General features: G+C 37.2%; 3 protein-coding genes across 5 annotated transcripts; 2 read left to right on the forward strand and 1 right to left on the reverse strand.

Moving 5' to 3' along the window:
• Positions 1–511: 511 nt before the first annotated feature.
• Positions 512–3,455, reverse strand: LOC137745208 (actin). Its single transcript, XM_068485123.2, has 5 exons — positions 3,282–3,455; positions 2,682–2,754; positions 2,178–2,571; positions 1,012–1,625; positions 512–855 (listed from the first exon to the last, which is right to left on the reverse strand). Exons 2-5 carry the CDS (start codon positions 2,739–2,741, stop codon positions 790–792), a joined length of 1,134 nt encoding a protein of 377 aa, XP_068341224.1. The 5' UTR covers positions 2,742–2,754; positions 3,282–3,455; the 3' UTR covers positions 512–789.
• A 5,846-nt stretch (positions 3,456–9,301) lies between these two features.
• On the forward strand, positions 9,302–13,796 carry LOC137745916 (uncharacterized). Its single transcript, XM_068485948.2, has 6 exons — positions 9,302–9,561; positions 11,315–11,407; positions 12,194–12,323; positions 12,671–12,950; positions 13,058–13,112; positions 13,502–13,796. Exons 1-6 carry the CDS (start codon positions 9,439–9,441, stop codon positions 13,577–13,579), a joined length of 759 nt encoding a protein of 252 aa, XP_068342049.2. The 5' UTR covers positions 9,302–9,438; the 3' UTR covers positions 13,580–13,796.
• Positions 13,797–15,158: 1,362 nt separating this feature from the next.
• Positions 15,159–19,341, forward strand: LOC137745690 (nudix hydrolase 23, chloroplastic). Of its 3 annotated transcripts, none has more exons than XM_068485689.2 (8): positions 15,159–15,619; positions 16,292–16,423; positions 17,778–17,854; positions 18,004–18,139; positions 18,242–18,382; positions 18,471–18,529; positions 18,746–18,813; positions 19,032–19,341. In XM_068485689.2, the coding sequence occupies exons 1-7, from the start codon at positions 15,332–15,334 to the stop codon at positions 18,804–18,806; spliced, it is 894 nt and encodes a 297-aa protein (XP_068341790.2). In that variant the 5' UTR covers positions 15,159–15,331; the 3' UTR covers positions 18,807–18,813; positions 19,032–19,341. The 3 variants fall into 3 exon arrangements, 2 of the variants coding, with proteins under 2 accessions (XP_068341790.2, XP_068341791.2); XR_011069712.2 differs by having other exon boundaries at positions 15,194–15,619; positions 18,291–18,382; positions 19,038–19,341; XM_068485690.2 differs by having other exon boundaries at positions 15,194–15,619; positions 19,038–19,341.
• The last annotated feature ends 34 nt before the right edge of the window (positions 19,342–19,375 follow it).

The following is a 19,375-nucleotide window of genomic DNA, read 5'->3' on the forward strand; positions in this document are numbered from 1 at the left end:
AAGTAAAAGCAAAAGCAGTTGTCAATTCTATAAATCTTCAAGCAAATCTCTACTGATGTTAATCTTGTACCACTAAATTTAATTCTAATAAAAAAAGCGTTCAGTGGGCATAAAAGGAAAAGTGATAGCAAAATTGCTGACAAAACGCAAGAAAATTGAGCTTTTGGCCTTGTTATAATAAAATTCAATAGTTAAAAAATCTAGTGGCGCAATTGATTACAATGAGTGGGCTTCATCAAAAGAATTTCTTGTCGGCGAAGAATTCATATTACTTACAAACATGACGACGATTTTGTTACGTTAATCACTGAACAAGTGGTTTATGACCATTGCATTTCACCACACTTGCCCCATTCGATTACCATAGCTTCACCACCTTAACTTTTAATAAACCAAACACCTCCTATGTCCTATGTTATTTGCGCCTTAACAGTAAAAAATCTCAGACACCGTCAGCTTGCACTGTCAACTCCTGTATTGGCAAATCATGGTACAAAGTAGAAACCAAAAGGAGTAGTGACGGGGATTCTTGATTTCAACCAAACCAAATCGGTAACAATACATAATTTCTCTACAACAAAACAGTAGTAATGAAAAAATTGAATCTTAATCATAATTTGCTCGCCTCCATGCTCATGTCCCAACATAACAAACACAGAGAAATCGACATGAATGAAATTCGAAAATGAATAGAAAAAGAAATTCTGCAACCACTTAAATAGAAGAAGCCTTTCTGTAGTACAAAATCTGTTACGTGTAAATTCTTTGTCCGCCGCTTGCTTTGCGCGATTAGAAGCATTTCCTGTGAACAATTGAGGGACCAGACTCATCGTACTCTGCCTTTGCAATCCACATCTGCACTCAGAAATTGAAATATCGTTCAGTATAAATATGTTAAGTTACCAAGTGAATTGTCACATTAGTATTTTGACAGAGAAGAAAAGGAACAAAAGGAGGTGTTTTAGCTGTTCTCGGTTGAAAAGACACACACACACATACACGACACATTACCTGTTGGAAGGTGCTGAGGGATGCCAAAATGGAGCCCCCGATCCAGACACTGTATTTCCTCTCTGGCGGTGCTACAACCTTAATCTTCATGCTACTTGGAGCCAAGGCTGTAATCTCCTTGCTCATCCTATCAGCAATTCCAGGGAACATAGTGGAGCCTCCACTGAGGACAATATTTCCATACAGATCCTTCCTAATATCAACATCACACTTCATAATAGAGTTGTATGTCGTTTCATGGATACCAGCAGCTTCCATTCCAATCATGGATGGCTGGAAGAGGACTTCAGGGCAGCGGAATCTTTCAGCTCCAATGGTGATTACTTGCCCATCAGGTAGCTCATAACTCTTCTCCACGGATGAGCTGGTCTTTGATGTCTCTAGCTCTTGTTCATAGTCGAGAGCAATATAGGCCAATTTCTCCTTCATGTCCCTCACAATTTCCCGCTCAGCAGTAGTGGTGAAAGAGTAACCACGTTCAGTCAAAATTTTCATGAGAGCATCTGTAAGATCACGACCCGCCAGGTCCAAACGAAGGATGGCATGTGGGAGGGCATACCCTTCATAAATTGGAACTGTGTGGCTCACACCATCTCCTGAGTCGAGAACAATACCTAAACAGAAAAACATACATGACTGCATTAGAATGCAAGTTTTACCACTATCTTTGAGACTCTAAAAACCAACATTGTTTTTTCTTTCAAGATTTCTAGAGCAGTAGTTTCACAAATATCATCTGTTACTAACTTACTCCTTAGCATAAATAATGAACCTTGGCACAGAGATATTTTGTTCCCTAAGCAAAACCGTGAATGCAATCGTGCAATAGATTAAGGGAAATGGAAATTAGATGATATATTTGATAGAGTGCTTGAACGGGTTGCCCATCAGAGAGCAATACATGACGTAGAAGAGCTCATGTTCTGAGCATGCATTCGATTCTTTTTTTCATTATAAGGACATTTTAATAATGAGGTGCATATAGTTGTCCGCACTTTTAATATAGCAAACATAAAAAGATAAAATGTTTGATTACTTCACCTGTATTTCTTCTTCTATGAGATCCAACGGAACTATTTTTGGTTCCAAAACATTTCTGATAATGATGATAATACATGATGCATCATACAGAGAAAACATATCAATTACTCAATTGAATTGCTCACCAGTTGTACGTCCACTAGCATAGAGGGAAAGGACAGCCTGAATTGCAACGTACATAGCCGGGGTGTTGAATGTCTCAAACATAATTTGAGTCATTTTTTCACGATTGGCCTTGGGGTTAAGGGGTGCTTCTGTCAGGAGGACTGGATGCTCTTCTGGAGCCACACGGAGCTCATTGTAGAATGTGTGATGCCAGATCTTCTCCATGTCATCCCAATTGCTAACAATACCGTGCTCAATTGGATATTTCAAGGTCAAGATACCTCTCTTTGATTGAGCCTCATCCCCTACATAGGCATCCTTTTGGCCCATACCAACCATCACACCAGTGTGACGAGGGCGACCTACAATGCTGGGAAATACAGCCCTTGGAGCATCATCTCCGGCAAATCCTGCCTGCATCACCAAGATCAGCTCAAACATTCAGTACTTAAAAAAGCCCTCCATAAATTTAAAAGAGTAAGCCATCACAGGATCATAAAAGAATGGTGTTCCGGGACATGTACCTTGACCATTCCAGTACCATTGTCACAAACAAGGGGCTGGATGTCTTCGGAATCTGCCATTTTCTATTGCTTTCTGCAGAAAGAAACCAAACAATTGGATCAAATTATTGCAAAACAATAGTTCATCCCTCAGATCAGATTCATTTGCATCTACAAATGCTGGCAATTTATAAATGATGGGAAATCAACATATCGAAATCAGCATCAAACGATGACATAAACAGCACCATTGTTGCCACATTCCTTTATTCCATAAAAGCAATCAAGTTGTGCAGACCATCACAGAAACACGAAAAATTGAAAGGCAATATCAATCCAATGACTAACCAAGTTTGTGAACCTAAACCCACCACAGAGACCAAACTACAAACACATAACATGCCTTCCCAAATCACAAATGCCGGTAATATTCCAGATGATCAAGCAAAACCCATCAATTTTTTCAAGAACCATATTCAACTTCGAATCCCCATTCTCGTAGTTTAAATTAGATTAGAATATCGCTCGAATAACCGACAATGAAGCAAAACCCAGATAAAAATCCATCAAACGAAACGAAATCAATGCAAAAAACAAAGGGAAAATGAAAAAAGGTTGTACCTTTGAATGGAAATGGAAATGGAAGAAACTGTTTGGGTTGTGTGTTCCTTTTCTCTCTCTTTGTTAAGAGACTGGCTGAGGTACCCGCCCTCTTTGTTTTAAAAAAGGAAGCTCTCCCGAATGAAATTCACCTTAAATGAACCCCAAATTCGCCATCTTCAGATCCTGACCGTCGGTTGGGAATATCTGATCAACGGACCCCATGACAAGTCACGTTGATGGTGGAAACAGCTGGCATCGCTTTCGGTCTTTGTGATTTGTGAGGACGGATGTGCCCCTGCCATTACTGCTATTGGCCCACCTGTCCTTTGGTTTTGTTACCGAGGGTATATTGGGAATCATGGTTAATTTCATAACCCCCTTTCCCAAATGAATTACTAAAATCGTTACTTATTTGTTTCTTTTTAAATTTGAATCACTAACAAATCGAACAGAGAGAGCATATTAATAAGATTTTTTTTTAGGACTTAGCTTTGGTAATTGTAGTTTTATTCAAAAAAGTTTAACATGATTTTGTCCTTCAAATTTCAAATGTTACCCCGAATTGGGTTGTCGTATGTTATATGTCTTGTTGGTCGTAACTATGTCGATGTGGATTAAACTATTGTAGGAGCTTCATTAGTAAATATTTGTTTTGAGGTGTGACACCTAAGTGGCGAGCACTTCCTCCAATTGCAACATAGATTGAAGAGGATTTATGTTTAATATCATACTTTTTTTTTTTTTTTTCTGTTCATAGAAAGATCACATCTGCTCTAGTCTATTAGGTTATGCCACTATGCCCAAGGCAATAAAACATCTGCAATATTTTAATAAAGTAAATAAGTACACTTACAAAAAGATCAAACTATACATCATTAGTTTTGTTGCTAATTATCTCAATATGAACAACTATTGGTTAGGTATAGTAACAATTTGTAGAGTGCAAGTATGGCATAAGTTAGTTGATCATACAAAAAAAGGAATTATTATTGGCACTCTAAAAATCTCATTTTACACTCCAAACTTTATATATTTGAAAAGAAAAATACACTTATGAGGAGTGTAGAATGAAATTTTTGGAGTACCAATAACACTTCCCTACAAAAAAAATATGTTATCAGTGATTGGAGACGAATTTCAAGCTCGTATTCCACATGACATATTCTGAGTTCAATTTCTGGGAATTGGGTGAATCACACGATAATGTTAAAGAAGATTAAAATGCCTTTGTTAGTCTTTTTGGACTCCCAAAAGATTGAACTGACTAATCTGATTTTTTTTGGAGAAAAAAGAAATAAAAAGACGGCAAATAGGTACTACCAAACTTAGTTTCCAGGAATACCCTTGTACTTGTATGGTTGTCAAATTATAAAGGAGAGTAGGGCAAATTGGTCATGCAAAAGAGAACGTTTTATTCAGCCAAATAGGATGCCCCTTGAATCGCTTTATCCAAGTGGGTGGGAGGTATGTGGGGTTGGGTGGCAGTAATCATACGGGGACGGTGCGTTTTTGCGAAAACAGCAAATTGCCAACTCAGCAATTCAGTTTCCAACTGATGGGAGATCATGTCGGCGTGGTGTGTTCCCGTGCGGCCGCTTCCACGGACGCTCGCTCGTTTCGCCTATCTTATCGCTCCTCCTCGCTAAACGGAAACGTGGAGTTCGTCAACGGCGAAACTAACGGCGGATCAAACACATGTAATCAGACTCTCTCTTAACGGAAACGTGAAACGCGTAACTACCGGCGAAGCTCACAACGTGGTTACACATCTTTGAGCCAGTCTTCTACAAAGGAAGACGGTCTTCTCCGGATTCATTTTGTGAGGATTCATATTCATCATACATCGTGTAATCAGTTTTCGTTAGGTACTATTTATATTTAATTTTAAATATAAAAAATGATTTCTGACCGCATGATACATAATAAATGACTAAGATGTGAGAATTTTTAGGATCTCACAATTTGAATCCAGATGGGTTCCAAATCATTCTACAAAAGTTTTTTTTTCTTTTAAAATTTCCTAAACATTCTTTAGTTTTCTTTTTAAATTTTATAATCCAATTAATCCTTTTAATAATTTATGAGTAATCCAATGAATCTTTAATGGATTGCGAAGGGTGTTAGCACAATGGATGTTAGAGAATTAATTTTATATACAACGCAAAGTTATCATCATAATAATTGATTACTTGACCAACATGTAAATAGTTAATTGTAGCTGTAATGTTACAACGAATAACAATTAGTTACTAAATTTTACTGTCAAATGAACAACGGTGGAGTAATCAAAGAGCAAGAAATGACTAATATTGCCTCATTTAGTTATTGACTATGTTTGCTTAAGAAATGGGGAGGAAACAACGCATTCGACGAAGTGGTTGAGTGACAATAAGTTCGTAACAAAATAAGAAGCAATGTAATGATATGGAATTCAAATTTATTTGAGAATGATTATTTATCTTGTCTTTGTGAAAGAAATTTACGATCTAACAGTCGAAAAAATAGCATCATTAATTGGTAATTAACACCAGAGCTGAGAATTACCCCATTGTCATATGATGAGTTAAGAGGTATACTTTTTGGTATAGTGATGTATGACAAAGGCATTGTTTAGTTGGAAATGGGATCTAATTGCACATCTTTATCCATGTGAAGAACATCTTTTGGAGCTGGCTATCATGGCTACTTTGGTCCCGCATGTACGCTAGAGAAACTATTTTCTTTTTAACAGTCTTCTTTTGGGCATGGCCACATAGACACCTACTCATCAAACTGTGTAATGCACCAATGCATTGCATGGGTCAAGTTCATTAAGAGGAGGTATGCTTTCTTTATTTAGAAAATTTTCTTTTCATACTGTTTGGGCCCAAAATATCTTGGGCAGGCCGAGTAGTCATATGTGCTCGGCCCAAGGTAATAACAGATGCTGTGGGCCGGATAATAAAACCCGGGCCAGCTGGCAGGGTCAGCCGAATCCTATCTCAAGAGGTCCAGATAAATAGGAAGGATTGAGGAAATCCTGGTGCGACCAGGATTCTCGACCAGCAAGAAATAAAGCCTCAAAGGGAGGAAGATTCAGAATCCCAGTGGGAGTAGGTTTGTTCGAACCAGAATCGAAATGGGACAAGGACTCCCAATCCAAATCAGAGGAGATTTCAAGGAATGGGGTACTATAAATACACGAGATCATGCAACATTCAGAGGACCTTGAACTCAGCATACAATTGCCCTGCGCAAAACCTCTCAATCACCTTGAGATTTTTCCTTTTCTTTTTCCTGCCGACACACCTTCAGTTTGGATAAACAGCACTGTGGAAGCAACCGGCGAGCACCTTCAGTTTGGATAAACAGCACTGCTGCCGCAGAATCAGCCGACCAAGAAGCATCTTCAGTTTGGATAAACAGCACTGCGTCGAGGTCGACCGATTATCTATCCAAGTCTCGGTCGAAGAAGGTTTTCGAACCTTTGTTGGCAGAGGTCACCTTACTAAGCTTTCCCGGCATAGTTAGGTGTTACGAATTACATTGCTCGGCGTACTGGTCGCCGAGTGGTTTTATGATTGGATACTCACAGGTGAGTTTCAGGGTTCGGCATTCCGACGGCCGAACTACGTTTACCATCAAGACATATATCACGTTCGAGTACCTGTGCCCATACACCTTGGTCTCGATTCGACGTGCTTATACTCTCACGAATATAATCACAGTGACCGAATCGGGCTCGGACGATTTGTGAACTCCGCAGAATTAGCAGCCTTGTCTTCAGGCTGTAGAACCCAGAGACCGAGAGTGTTCCTTCCTCGGTCGCAATCGCAAGTTAAAGAAGTCAGCAACGCGCTCAAAGCTACATCAACAGATTTTACTCCTCGGCCAGGCTCGGCCGACGAGTTGGCACGCCCCGCATTCGACCGAAGGACGTAGTTAGCTTATTAGTTACTCGGCCTGCGCGCCACGTAGGTTTTGTAATTTTTAGGATCAACACATACATTCCCTACTTATTTTGTTTCGTTATTTTTTGATTGAGGATCCTCTTCGGGTTCTCTTTGTGAGGATCTTGAGAATCATCTAATTACATTCGTTCATTATATATTGTGTGATCAGAAATCATTGTAAAAGATGTACGATGAACATATGTGATTGGAGAATCTCCAGAATCCTCACAAAGACGATCCGAAAAGGATCCTCATTCTTATTTTTCTTCTTATTTTTGAACAATTCATGGGTCCACATATTAGATAAATTAAAAGTATCCAACTTCCCCTTAAACTTCAATCCAAATGTCTAAGTGAACATTAGGATAGTGACATGTTGGCCGACATTTGGAAAGTGAAGAAGTCATTTCATAAATGATGACATAATAACACAAAAATTAAGGAAAATTCTCTCAATAATTCGATAAAACTCCCTGATTTATAGGGTAGTTACTCGTATTCACACGTAAAAAGAATACAATTTCGTTCACGATCCCGAAAAGGACACACCTAATAGGTCTCTGACCCTCATGAATTCAAGTTCAGAGCGTCATCATACCTCCTCTTATATTTCTCAATTTGGTATAATTTAAGTTTGGATAATTTTGATATTTTATGTATTAGATTTTTTTATTATTTTATGTTTGTTTAGAGTTTTTTTTTTAGTACATCGATAATTTTACATTAGGAGGAGGGGGAGTTCGGCTAAGCCACAATGAGCAACCTAATTTGATATCGAATTTGTCATTCACGAGATTCAAACTTAAGACCTTTTACTTCAAAGTGAAGAGAAATACCACCAGACAGTAAGTCTTGACAAGTTTAGTCCTTCCGTTATGTAGCAATCTCGGCAATTTATAGCTTCAAGATCTTTATGCATACACCTTATCTTTGTAAACTAATTAAGAATCACAGTTTGCAATAAGTTTTCCTTCTTTTTACATCCTTAATTGGTAACATGACATCATAGCGGATTCGATCACTCGTTGTGCATTCAGTTCGTCTCTTGTTTGGTTTGTGTATCACTTCTTTTAATCTCCTTCATTTCTCCTTTGGTTTGGTTTCTCTAGTTATGATATATGGAAAGTTGTCAATTTTATTTATTTGTTTTCGTCTTGATTTGGCATCCGCTTCTATTTGTCTTCCTTTTTTTTTCGGTCAATCTGTTTGTGTTAAGTTTATTTAAGAAGTTTATTTGTAGTTTGTTCTTTATCACGTGGCAAGTTTTATGCGGCTAATAGTGTCACTCAACATGATCCCTAACAAGTTAGGCCTTACCCAAAGTGTTATTCAAAGAGGCAGCAGCGTTAAGCGCATGCAAGTAGTTCAGAGGGACCCAATTTTTATCATTCTAAATATTTCAAACGCACATGTTGAATTTCCTAACAACAAATTAATAAAAAAAATTTAGTTTAGATATCACAATTCATTTAAAAAGGGTAATTAGAGCCTACAATTATTATATTAACATATCATTGTTTCCTAACAATAACAAATTAAATTGTATATTACCTTTTTCCCACAAACACAAGCGGATTCTCTTATCTCTTTAGCAATCATGCACCTTTTTTTTTCACGAATGAACCTTAAACCATAACTTCATGGCAGATGAAGCAACAAATTATTTAGTAAGATTATTGATTAGTTGAAGTGAGATGTTGACGTTGATTAAGTGGGGATTTTATTTGTCAAAATTTAACATGGTTACGTTGTCCAAAAAAATTTATTGGAAGGCCCCTTTATATCATTCCCACATGGCCCTAAATTGTCAAAGACGACACTTGTTGTATTTTGGAAAAATTAACAATTTGGTGTATTTTAAATATATTTTTGGTATTTTATATATCAAGGTTTGCAATTGTAACTTATTAAAAGGTTATGTCTTTACAAGATGTACTTCTTTCGTTTGGTAACGGTCTTGGCAACTGTAGAAGCCTAATGGGTTTAGGTCCGGTGGGCCTAGAAACGCCCCGAAGAAAAATCGGATGGAGGAGGGGCAGCCCCTCCCTGCTCCGCCCCGTTGCCAACCCAATAAGATCGGTAGACATTGAAATGCCGACCCATAATCCTACCGAATAACGTTTGCGAACAATAATTATATCGGCTTAGCGTAAGCGTAGGTTCAGGGCCGTGGGCTTCACCTCTGCTTCTTCCTTTTTGTTGAGCTGCCTCTGCCTTTCTGCGACAATCATATTTCAAGCAAAATGAACACCGCCATGAAAGCGGCTCTCACAATCTCCAATCCCAACTGCTGCATTTATGTGAGGGCCGCCCTCTTTCATTCCACCCCTGTCTTGGATCGTAAGCGACGATCCTACTCAGAACCTGTAATTCTCTCTCTCTCTCTCTCTCTCTCTCTCTCTCTCTCTATATATATATATATATATATGTATGTATATATTCATCAGCTATGTGTATATGTTTCTGGGTCAATGTCCATTTTGTTTAATTTTGATAATTTCTGCTAAAGTTTGAAACTTTTGGTGATTTGGGTTATTGGGGATGCCCACTTTGTGTTGATATAAGATAATTAAGAATCCAAAAAAATTGGTAATTTTGGTTTTTTTTTTCTTTGTTACGCTTAATGTTTGCCTTTTGCTTGGTTTGGCTGTGAAAACTTAGTGGAAGTGAGAAATCGATGGAATTTTGTGGGTTATGTTTCATTTTGTTCTGGGGATTTGATAAAAGAAAGAATTTTGTTATCGTTGTCTGAAAAAAATGCGTAGTTGGGACTTCTGAGCTGAAGTTGATGGATTGAAATTTGAGTTTCCTCATCAATTAGGCAGTGCATTGCAGTAAAAATTCAAGCTTTCGAACGATAAACTAGGGCACAACTGTCTCTTATTGCATCCTGCAGGGTACTCACTTTTAATTGTTTGGAAATTATGAGAATTTTAACCCTGAATGCAAAAGGACCTTTGAAATGCTGTTCAGAATTTAGTAAGGTTCAACGAGATGCTATTCATCACTTGAAGGGCTGTAGAAACGCATAAGAACTCATGTATGGAAATTGAAATGAGATGTCATATATTTTCTCCGGAACTGATAGGAACGTTGGTTCAAGGAGTTGACCCTTATCATCTCGACATATGTGTGTGTTGCATTTCTACCTTTTCTTGAAAAGTCAATGGCAATTCAAATTGTTATGTTCTATCGTCATCCATCTTCTCTACTCATATTCAGTCCATATTTTGGGAATATTCCTTGCATAGTATTCTTTTATGAGTATCTAAACCATACCAATTATGTGCTGTATTTTCATCCCTGATTCTGGTTTTTGCCACTAAATATATATCTCCAAACTTGTTTGCAAATTATTGAATTTGGAAATGAGTCCATAGACATTAGCTTTTAACAAATGATTGGAAAATGTTACAGATTGAAAGCTGCCCTTATATCTTTGCTGCAATATAAAGAGAGAACATACATTACTTTAAAGATGGATAGTGTTAACAGCACACTGTAACACTCCCCCCTTTCTAGCCTACATAGCAGCCCAGGCTGAGCATACACATGCCTCAATCCTCTGCCCAGTCAGTAAATTCGCGTAATAGTTTTTAAAATTACTTCCGTGTCCCGTACTCTTCTCAATTATGTGGAAAAAACAGGTACTTTTGGAACCAAACGTATTACATATGTATGTGTTATACCATTAGAGTATTTTAGGAGCCATACTCCTCTGAAAAATAAATAAATAGGCGTCTTTGCCATAATGCTTAGCCTGCACAGGGTTGGGTCAAAGTGTTAAAACAATTTCAAGCATATGTTTTCTTTTCTCGTTGTCTAGTAAGTGGCCAGTTTGTGGCACGAAGAAGGACCATGTAATCGTCCTTAGGTTGTAGCCTTGTTAATTTTGTCTATTTTTCTGCATTTCAATTTTTATTTTATGTTAACCAAATGAATTTATTCAAAGTTCTGTTTCCATCTAATGTGATGCTGTACATTTCTTTTAGGACGTGTCAAATTTTTTTGTTCATTTGCATTCTTTGTTTCCTTATCCCCATTCTTTCTCCTTTTGAGTCATAAGACCTTATATTCTATTTCTTAATTCTGACAGTGAATGCATCTTTTTATTTGCAGAGATTTAACAACTATGGAAGAAGGTCCAGAAGGTTCCATGGAAAGCAAACTTTAACGCGCAATGTCAATGCTTATGCAGACTTCTTATTTCAGGTTCTCCATTCTTGTTGTAACTTGTTTCATATTATATTATGAAATTGGTGCTTGTCATCACATTTAACTTTCACCTGTTAATAATCTTCTGCCGGAAATTTCCAAATGCTATGTTTAGATGAGGGACCTTAAACTTGAAGTACCAAGGAACTTTATACCAATTGTTGTTATAAATGCACTACAAGAACACTACCAATGAATTACTCAAGCACTACAAAGCTACTACTAAAACACTACTGATTACAACAAAGACACTAAATAAATGACTTTCAAATGTATTGCATCTAGTCATTTTCCAGTCCTCCTATCAAATTTCGGTAAAAAAAAAAAATGTCCCTCGATATCCAATTTTTATTTTGCATTCCTAACATATTTTACCTATATTCCATGGGACGTTAAAGTCCGTTGTGGGGATGATTCTTAAAGTTTCAGGAAAGAGCACTGTCTTTTTTAACCTTTTTCGCCTTTTTCCTTTGTAAAATACTTGTACAGAAATGAATTTCACTGATATAGAACACCTTCTCTTGGTTTCCCACTTTTGATGATTATGATTTCCAGCAACAGCCTGTTTTTTTTAGCGGTTTTATCCTAATAATGGTTTGATATATTTCTCTTTCTCATGGATTCCTCATCTTTGTACTTTTGTTGGCACTTTTAATTTATGCATGGGTGAACTTTTGAACTTTTTATCGTCATTCTATTTTGTTCTGTTTCAAAATTTTTAATTACCTTGGAATTACATATCTTTTTTTTTAATCTCAATTGTATATCTTTTGAATGTTGCAGAGTTGGCAGAATGAGTATGATGATGAGGAGCCATCTTCAAGCAGAGGCACCTCATGGCTTAAAAAGCAATATTCCGCCAAGGGGTCCAAAATGAAGGCAGGCAATCAAGGAGCCTGGAAATACGGAAGAAGTAAGAAAGTAGTTATGCAGAAAAGGACATGTAGTAGATCTTGTTGAATTAGATATATGACCGGTGCATCTGTTAACCCGGGTCAGGGTGGGCATGTATTTTAGTTGCTTCATTCAGGAAATACTCTGCCTGTATTCTTGGTAGAATTTTCATTGGAGCCTTTCTTGAGGGCTCAAGTATTCCCTTTGTTCAACAGAGATCATTGGGTGTAAGTCTGCGGTATATAGTTTTACCTTTTGAGCATAAATTGTGCATCAGGGCACCTTACATATTCCTTGCATGATTGATGTTATGTCCTGATTTTTTGTAGTTCATTTTCATACGATCTCAGTCCATTGCCATTTCAGGTGATTTCCGGTTTTGTGAAGAAGATGAAGACGTGGAGACCATTTTCCGATCCATGTTTGGTGGAAACAAATTTTATTATTGGTCATTCATTAATGAAGAGAATTCACAGTGGAGGAGCTCTAGTAATTACTCTAACTATGGGAGGTCTTGGAATTGGAGACATAACAATAAGGAAGAGTATCAATATGAATCTGAGCCTGAGAATATGGAGTCAGATGAAAGGTTGGCCCTCGGGTTGCATGCTTCGGGTCCTCTAACACTTGATGATGTCAAGAATGCGTGAGTTCTTTTAGCTGGGTTGCATTTTTACTTCTTAATCACTCTTGTCCACTCATATATTAATATTCTTTATCATCTCACCCAAATCCTACGTTTAAAAATTTCAGGTATCGAATCTGTGCGCTGAAATGGCATCCAGATCGTCACCAGGGTTCTTCCAAGGTAATATGATCTAACCGATCTTTGACGTGGAATGCCATGAGTAGTAAAGTAAGAGTAATTTCACTTATCATATTTAGAACGAGAAAATCATAGTATTTTTACCAGACTGTTAAGTGGTAAATCATTCACGGGTACTATACTACTATTTACCCAATATTTCCCAGCAAAGCTACACGTTGACGAAGCAATTGTAAGTGTTTACTGTATTCCGAGTCCTGGGTCATTTACTATAAGTGGAATTGAATATCCGTTGCAAGTGGTTAAGATGATCCAACGCCTGGAAATAAATTGAGCACCAGTCGCTCAGGCGGTCTATTTTGCAATTTTAGCAGACTCGTATACACAAATCTAGTTGTACAGAGGCTGATGATTAGGTTACATTGATGCAGGCAGCTGCAGAGGAAAAGTTCAAGCTTTGCAGTGCAGCATATCAATCATTGTACTGTAAACTGGCTGCGGTGGGATGAAGCTTCAAGCCTGCTAATTTAGTGTAACCAGAGGTAGCTAGAAGATGCAACATTTCATCACATTTTTATTAAAGTTTGTGGTTTTAAGCCGATTACTAGTCAAGTCAAGTTAGTAGTTTTTTAGCCGGTTTACGTTGTACCGCAAGTACAGAATGAAATTTACAACAAATGTTTTATTTTCAACTTGATATCAGAGAATAATTTGTGCTTGATTGAACTATGTTGTGAGCGCTTCCCACGCACACGCCATGAACCAGGGTTCTTGGGTAAGCAAAGATAAAGTTTGCTTATTAGACTGCCAAAACAAGAGGCAACCACCACAACACAACATTGGAAGCTAAGCCTCAGCCTCAGGCAATGGTGGTGGGAGAAGAGCAGCAAGCCATGCTTGGATTCCAACTTGCTAGAGCATGAATACAAGCTACGTGCAAGTATTTTGGATTTAAAACTTAACGGTAATAAAATCAAATGTTAAATTAATGACTTCGAAAAGTTAATACAACAAATCGCTTAAAATTTTAGTTTACATGACAAATTGAAATTTTTTTTATAATTTCATATGACATTTCAAAAATTTCAAAGAGAGAATTTAAGGTTGACTTGCCAATCGTAGTTTTTTGAGCAAAAGAGAATTTGGGGGAGTGGGCTAAAGGCTAAGACTCATAATGAGTTAATAGTAATGTAGTTTAAATTCATATTTGAAGAGAATCAAATTTAAGACTTATTGACAAAAGAGTAAGAACACTATACCGTAGTACTAAGTGAACTTGTCAATTGTAATTAGTTCACAAAACAAATAGCATTTTAAAAGAAAAAAAAAAGCCTGATGTTAATTAAAGTTGACTTCCCAACCGTAAGATCATCTCCAACCGAAGGGTTTAGAGGGCCAAAAATAGCTCGAAAACCGTCTTTAACTGAGGGCTAGGCTAAAGGGTTTGTGGGCCCCACTGGACAAAAAAGGGCCAAAGGGCCAACCGGCTAGCCCAACTCAGCTAGTCAGCCTGGGGCTGGCTAGAATTTTCATTATTTCTGTCGGTTATATCCGACAACATTGTACTTATTTCTATCGGTTATAGCCGACATGAATGGTAGGCCTTTTTCTTTTCTTTACAAAATTTTTAATTTTTTTTTTAAATTCTATTTTTTTCCTATAAATTCCTAAGCCATTATACAACATTAAATTAAATTAAGTAACATGAAACAACATTAAACAATATGAAACAACATTAAATAATATTAAATTTAACTAATAAATTATGTTTGGCCCTATGACCCGTTGGCTCTTGGTTGTAGACGGTTTTTTGTGACATGGCTAAAATGAGCCCTATGGTCCTTTGACTCTTGGTTGGAGATAGAGGCAAATATGATCCTTAAAATATTAATATCTTGGAGGATCAGAGGGCTACGGTTGGAGACGGTTTTTTGTGATAGGGCTAAAACGAGTCCTATGGCCCTTTGATCCTCGGTTGAAGATGGGGACAAATATGATTCTGTACTGTTTATTAAAATATTAATATCTTGCAAGATTAGAGTGCTATGGTTAGAGATGGCCTAAATAGTCCGTAAAACAAAAAAGCCTGATATAAGAAAAAAATGAAAAATAAAAAGGATATTGATACTGTTGTTGTAACTCTGGTTTCTGAAACCAGCGTCTGTATAATTTTTTTGGGGTTGATTGAGTCTATCGGGTTTTGATAATCTTCTGGGTAACAAAATTCAGGAGAAACATATAGATGTGTGTGTATATATATAATGCTAAAGAACATACAGATCTTGGGTTGTTCATCAGGCTTCGTTTCTCATCGCTGGAAGCCATATTCTGCTACAGGTGGTAGCCTCTCCTTCCTTTCTATCTCCACCTGCTCCAACCCATCATTATCTTATTCCTTTTCTTCTTCGTCATCAACGTTATTGTCCACAACTACCACCACTTGGTCCTCTTCCACTCGCCGCCCTCGTTTTGGAGCTTTCAGCATGTCCTCAGCTCCTTCTGGGTCCAACCCAGATGGCCCTTCGTCTTCAGTTCCGGTTCAGTCTGCTGTAAGCCTCTGTTTTCTTTTTCTTTTTTTTTTCCATTTTTGTAATGATGGGTTTGATATGGATTTTTGGGAATTGGATGTTCAATTTATTTGGTGGGTTCTGGAGAAATTTGGTTGCTTTTGATGCTGGCGTTGTGGTTTTTTTTTGTTAAATATTGAAAATTTGAAGTTAAAGCACTTGTTTGTATCTAGTTTATAATTGAGGACAGATTTGGTTGACCTCTTAATTTGAGTATATTGAGTAATTAGAAGTTTCTTTAGGCATCCCTTTATCATTTGTTGTATTTGCAAGAAAAATTGGTAGACATAGGCATAGCTTGAACTCATAAGGACAACGTATTGTACCAAGTAAATAAGTCATGGAATCAAAGTGGGGTGTGTAGTACATTTCAGATTGATTAAAGATTGCAGCTTTTTCATTTGCCTGCTTGCGTATCTTTAACAAGTCATCATCTATGTTTTCTACGATAAGTACTCGATGTTATACATTATACATTACCACCCATATTGAGGGTTTCGTGTAGTCATCATCTGTGTTTTCTACGATAAGTAGACGATGTTATACATTACAGATTATAACCCATATTGAGGGTTTTGTGTTTACTTGTCTACATTTTCTTTTCATTGGTTATTTCATATTTTCTTTACAAATTTAGTTTCTATTACTGTGAAGGGCAATGCTCGTAAGATTAATTTCTGCCAGTCGTGTGGTGGTCCAACAAAGTATGAGATACCCGATGGTGAGGAGAAGATAAGAGCTATATGCACAGTTTGTGAGAGGATTGCCTATGAGAACCCAAAAATGGTATGCTATTCAAGTTAGAGTTTGTTTTCCAGTTCAAATTATTGATTTGTGCTGTGCATGTGCCAATCCATGAAAAAATGATTCAAAGTTTTTCAATATAATGTAGGTTATAACAATGAGTTTGAAACTTTTGAGTATTAGTCGAAATATACTGAATTCATTCCTTTAGTTGTTAATACATCATCAGTCTGTTTATTAAGATTACATTGGGTAAGTACATAGCAATTTAGCAATCTCATACATAATATCTTGTAGATTATTGTCTTTCCTTTGTATGACAATATGAAGTTTTTATGGTTAGTCTAAAATGTATGATATCCGTAGATGTAGTATTTATGACAAATGGGCAACTTTGATATTTGTCCCAATTCCATCCAGGTGTTCCTCTCACTTACGCTTAAAATCTAGATCACATGATGCTTCCAAACTGGCATTAGTTGTATATTCTTTTTTCCTTTTGTAACTCTGCAACGTTTGGGATAATTTTTCACGTTACTGGGTTGTAGGAGTTTTTGTTGATTCCAAAATCTGATTTTGATGGTAATGAAAAATAAGTTTAACTATGTTATTTCTTCACCTGTTGTTTTAGACTCAAACCAGATTGGATACTCGAAAGGCTACCCTGGTTCTTTTCTTCACAATAGTGCTGTCTAATAGATTTTCTATGCATGTGTGCCTTCGCATACTGACACACCTGTTCACTCTGACAAACATTTATTTATTTGTAAGAGTAAATTGGAGGTTGGTCCAACCCCCATCTCGCAGCCTCACCCAATCCTAAACCCTAACCCCCACCTTGAGCCTCGTCCCGCAGCCCCATTGGCCAGACTCTGAAAGCCAACTTGGCTTCGCTCCATGAAATCATATTGTTGACCAGTTGATGCATTTTGGTCAAAACGGTGTTAAAAGTGATATCTGCAACTTGCCTCCTTCCAATGTGAGAGTTGAGGACCAATGCTCCACGGTTATTTAAATTCAGATACCAAACCTTATGGATTTTAAATTCAGATACAATTTGTTCAAGAACCAGTTCTCCAATTTCCTCTAATTGTAACTCTGCTTCTACTATTCAGTATTCACCAGTTTGTCCTGCTCACTTTTTTCCTCTTTTCATCAACTGGAGTCAGTTTCTATAATTGTAAATCTGGAATAAATGCTATGGTCGAATTTGGAAAGGAGGAAGCTTTACAAATATTATGTGCTCAGGATTTGATTTTGAAGTTCCAGAGCCTATGGACACAGGATTTTGATTGTCTACATTTGGTCCTCCTTATGATATGTACTATGCATATTAGGAGTAATTGTTTTATTTCAAATGTGATTAATTTACGTGTTGTTCAACTGATGCTTACAGGTTGTAGGTTGTCTGATTGAGCATGATAACAAGGTCCTACTTTGCAAAAGGAAGATTCAACCATCATATGGCCTTTGGTATGTTTGTTAATGGATAAAGTTTGTATTTGGGAAGGGTCACCTGGCTAGTCGTAATGTCTCAGCAACTGGGGTAGTAGATTTCATTGTGTTGAATGTACTATCTTGTATCTTTGATGTATATTTAATTGTTTGGTGTTGTCATTTAGGACTCTTCCTGCAGGTTACATGGAAATTGGGGAATCAGCTGCAGAAGGAGCCATCAGGGAAACTTGGGAAGAAGCATGTGCAGAAGTGGAAGTGGTGTCACCTTTTTCTCAATTGGACATCCCACTAATTGGCCAGGTAAGCGAGAAATCTTTAGTTTACCTTTTTTCTTCAAGTTAAACAAATTCATTTACAGTTGATAAATATGTATTTGTGCTTGCGTTGTGTTTTTCGGAGCAGACTTATGTAATTTTCTTAGCAAGGCTCAAGACACCCCACTTTTCACCAGGTCCAGAATCATCAGAATGCCAGCTTTTTGCACTTGATGAGATACCTTTTGATTCTCTGTCATTCTCGTCAATGGTTGTTACCTTAAAATTGGTATGGACGTCTTTCAGATGCTAACATCTATTTGATTTCCTGTAGAAATTTATCTTACATCACAGTTTCTTATCTCTTTTGGCTGCAGTATATTGAAGACATAAAGGCCGGAAAGCTCAATTTCCACTATGGTACCATTAATAAAAGGTAGGTTCAGTTTATATGATCTTCCAATTACAAAAGAATAGTTGAACTCCCATACTGGAATGAGTGCAATTTCTGCTGTTTTAATGATCAAAATAATTCAACCACTTCTAGATTTGAATTATTCCGTTGTCAAGTTCTTCAAATTTGATTTCTGTTGAATGTTTCCAGTATCGAATATATTCTAAATGATACTACACGCTTGGTGTTTGTTTTCAGGCCCGGCACAAGTCCTTCTGACATTCACGCGTATACTTTAGATTATCATCTACAGTCATGACAAGATGGTGAGTCTCATAATATCTTTATCGTTTGGCATTTCCTTCCCCACCTACAAATGTGATGTTTGTGACACTAATTCATGGAGTAACGGGTCAGTCCGTTCCATTTATACATAAATTATAGATCCGAGCCATGTATTAAAATTTTCCAGCATCTACAATGCCCTTAAGTCTTAATCTATATGTTTGTTTAAGCTTTGTTATCTAATCTTGTTGCTTGCCAGTTGCAGAACCCAGTTGGTGTCTGAAAATTGGAGTTGAAACTTGTAAGCGCATCGGTGACGCAGGGAGTGTATCTTCGTAGAAAAATGGAGCCGGTATATCTTCTCCAACCTCAGAACCCGCTGTACCGATCGAAATTTGATGTTGGCTCTACTACTTGGCACTCTGCATAATGTCAAATTATTCAGCCGTACAGTCAGTAGATGTGCATATTTCTGGAGCTGTCTCAAAATGCCCACTTCTCCTGTAGAGAACCAGACTGTGTAAAGCTTGAACAGAGATTCAAAAACTAATGAATTTTTTTTCTCTCCATCTGATGTTTATGTTGGAACAAAGATTTCTTTAT

Source organism: Pyrus communis, chromosome 12, assembly GCF_041283825.1.
Source record: "Pyrus communis isolate YQ-2024b chromosome 12, ASM4128382v1, whole genome shotgun sequence".
NCBI classification, from domain to species: domain Eukaryota; kingdom Viridiplantae; phylum Streptophyta; class Magnoliopsida; order Rosales; family Rosaceae; genus Pyrus; species Pyrus communis.

Bases quoted from the DNA above. Each gene is read 5' to 3' on its own strand.
- LOC137745208 (XM_068485123.2), bottom strand. From the start codon at position 2,741: ATGGCAGATTCCGAAGACATCCAGCCCCTTGTTTGTGACAATGGTACT. The intron at 2,572-2,681 runs GTACATGTCCCG...TTGGTGATGCAG, and splicing joins ATGGTACTGGAATGGTCAAG to GCAGGATTTGCCGGAGATGA. The intron at 856-1,011 runs GTAATGTGTCGT...TTCTGAGTGCAG, and splicing joins CCCTCAGCACCTTCCAACAG to ATGTGGATTGCAAAGGCAGA.
- LOC137745916 (XM_068485948.2), top strand. From the start codon at position 9,439: ATGAACACCGCCATGAAAGCGGCTCTCACAATCTCCAATCCCAACTGC. The intron at 12,324-12,670 runs GTAAGAAAGTAG...TTGCCATTTCAG, and splicing joins AGCCTGGAAATACGGAAGAA to GTGATTTCCGGTTTTGTGAA. The intron at 12,951-13,057 runs GTGAGTTCTTTT...TAAAAATTTCAG, and splicing joins CTTGATGATGTCAAGAATGC to GTATCGAATCTGTGCGCTGA.
- LOC137745690 (XM_068485689.2), top strand. From the start codon at position 15,332: ATGCTAAAGAACATACAGATCTTGGGTTGTTCATCAGGCTTCGTTTCT. The intron at 18,383-18,470 runs GTATGGACGTCT...TTTTGGCTGCAG, and splicing joins TGGTTGTTACCTTAAAATTG to TATATTGAAGACATAAAGGC. The intron at 18,530-18,745 runs GTAGGTTCAGTT...GTTTGTTTTCAG, and splicing joins TATGGTACCATTAATAAAAG to GCCCGGCACAAGTCCTTCTG.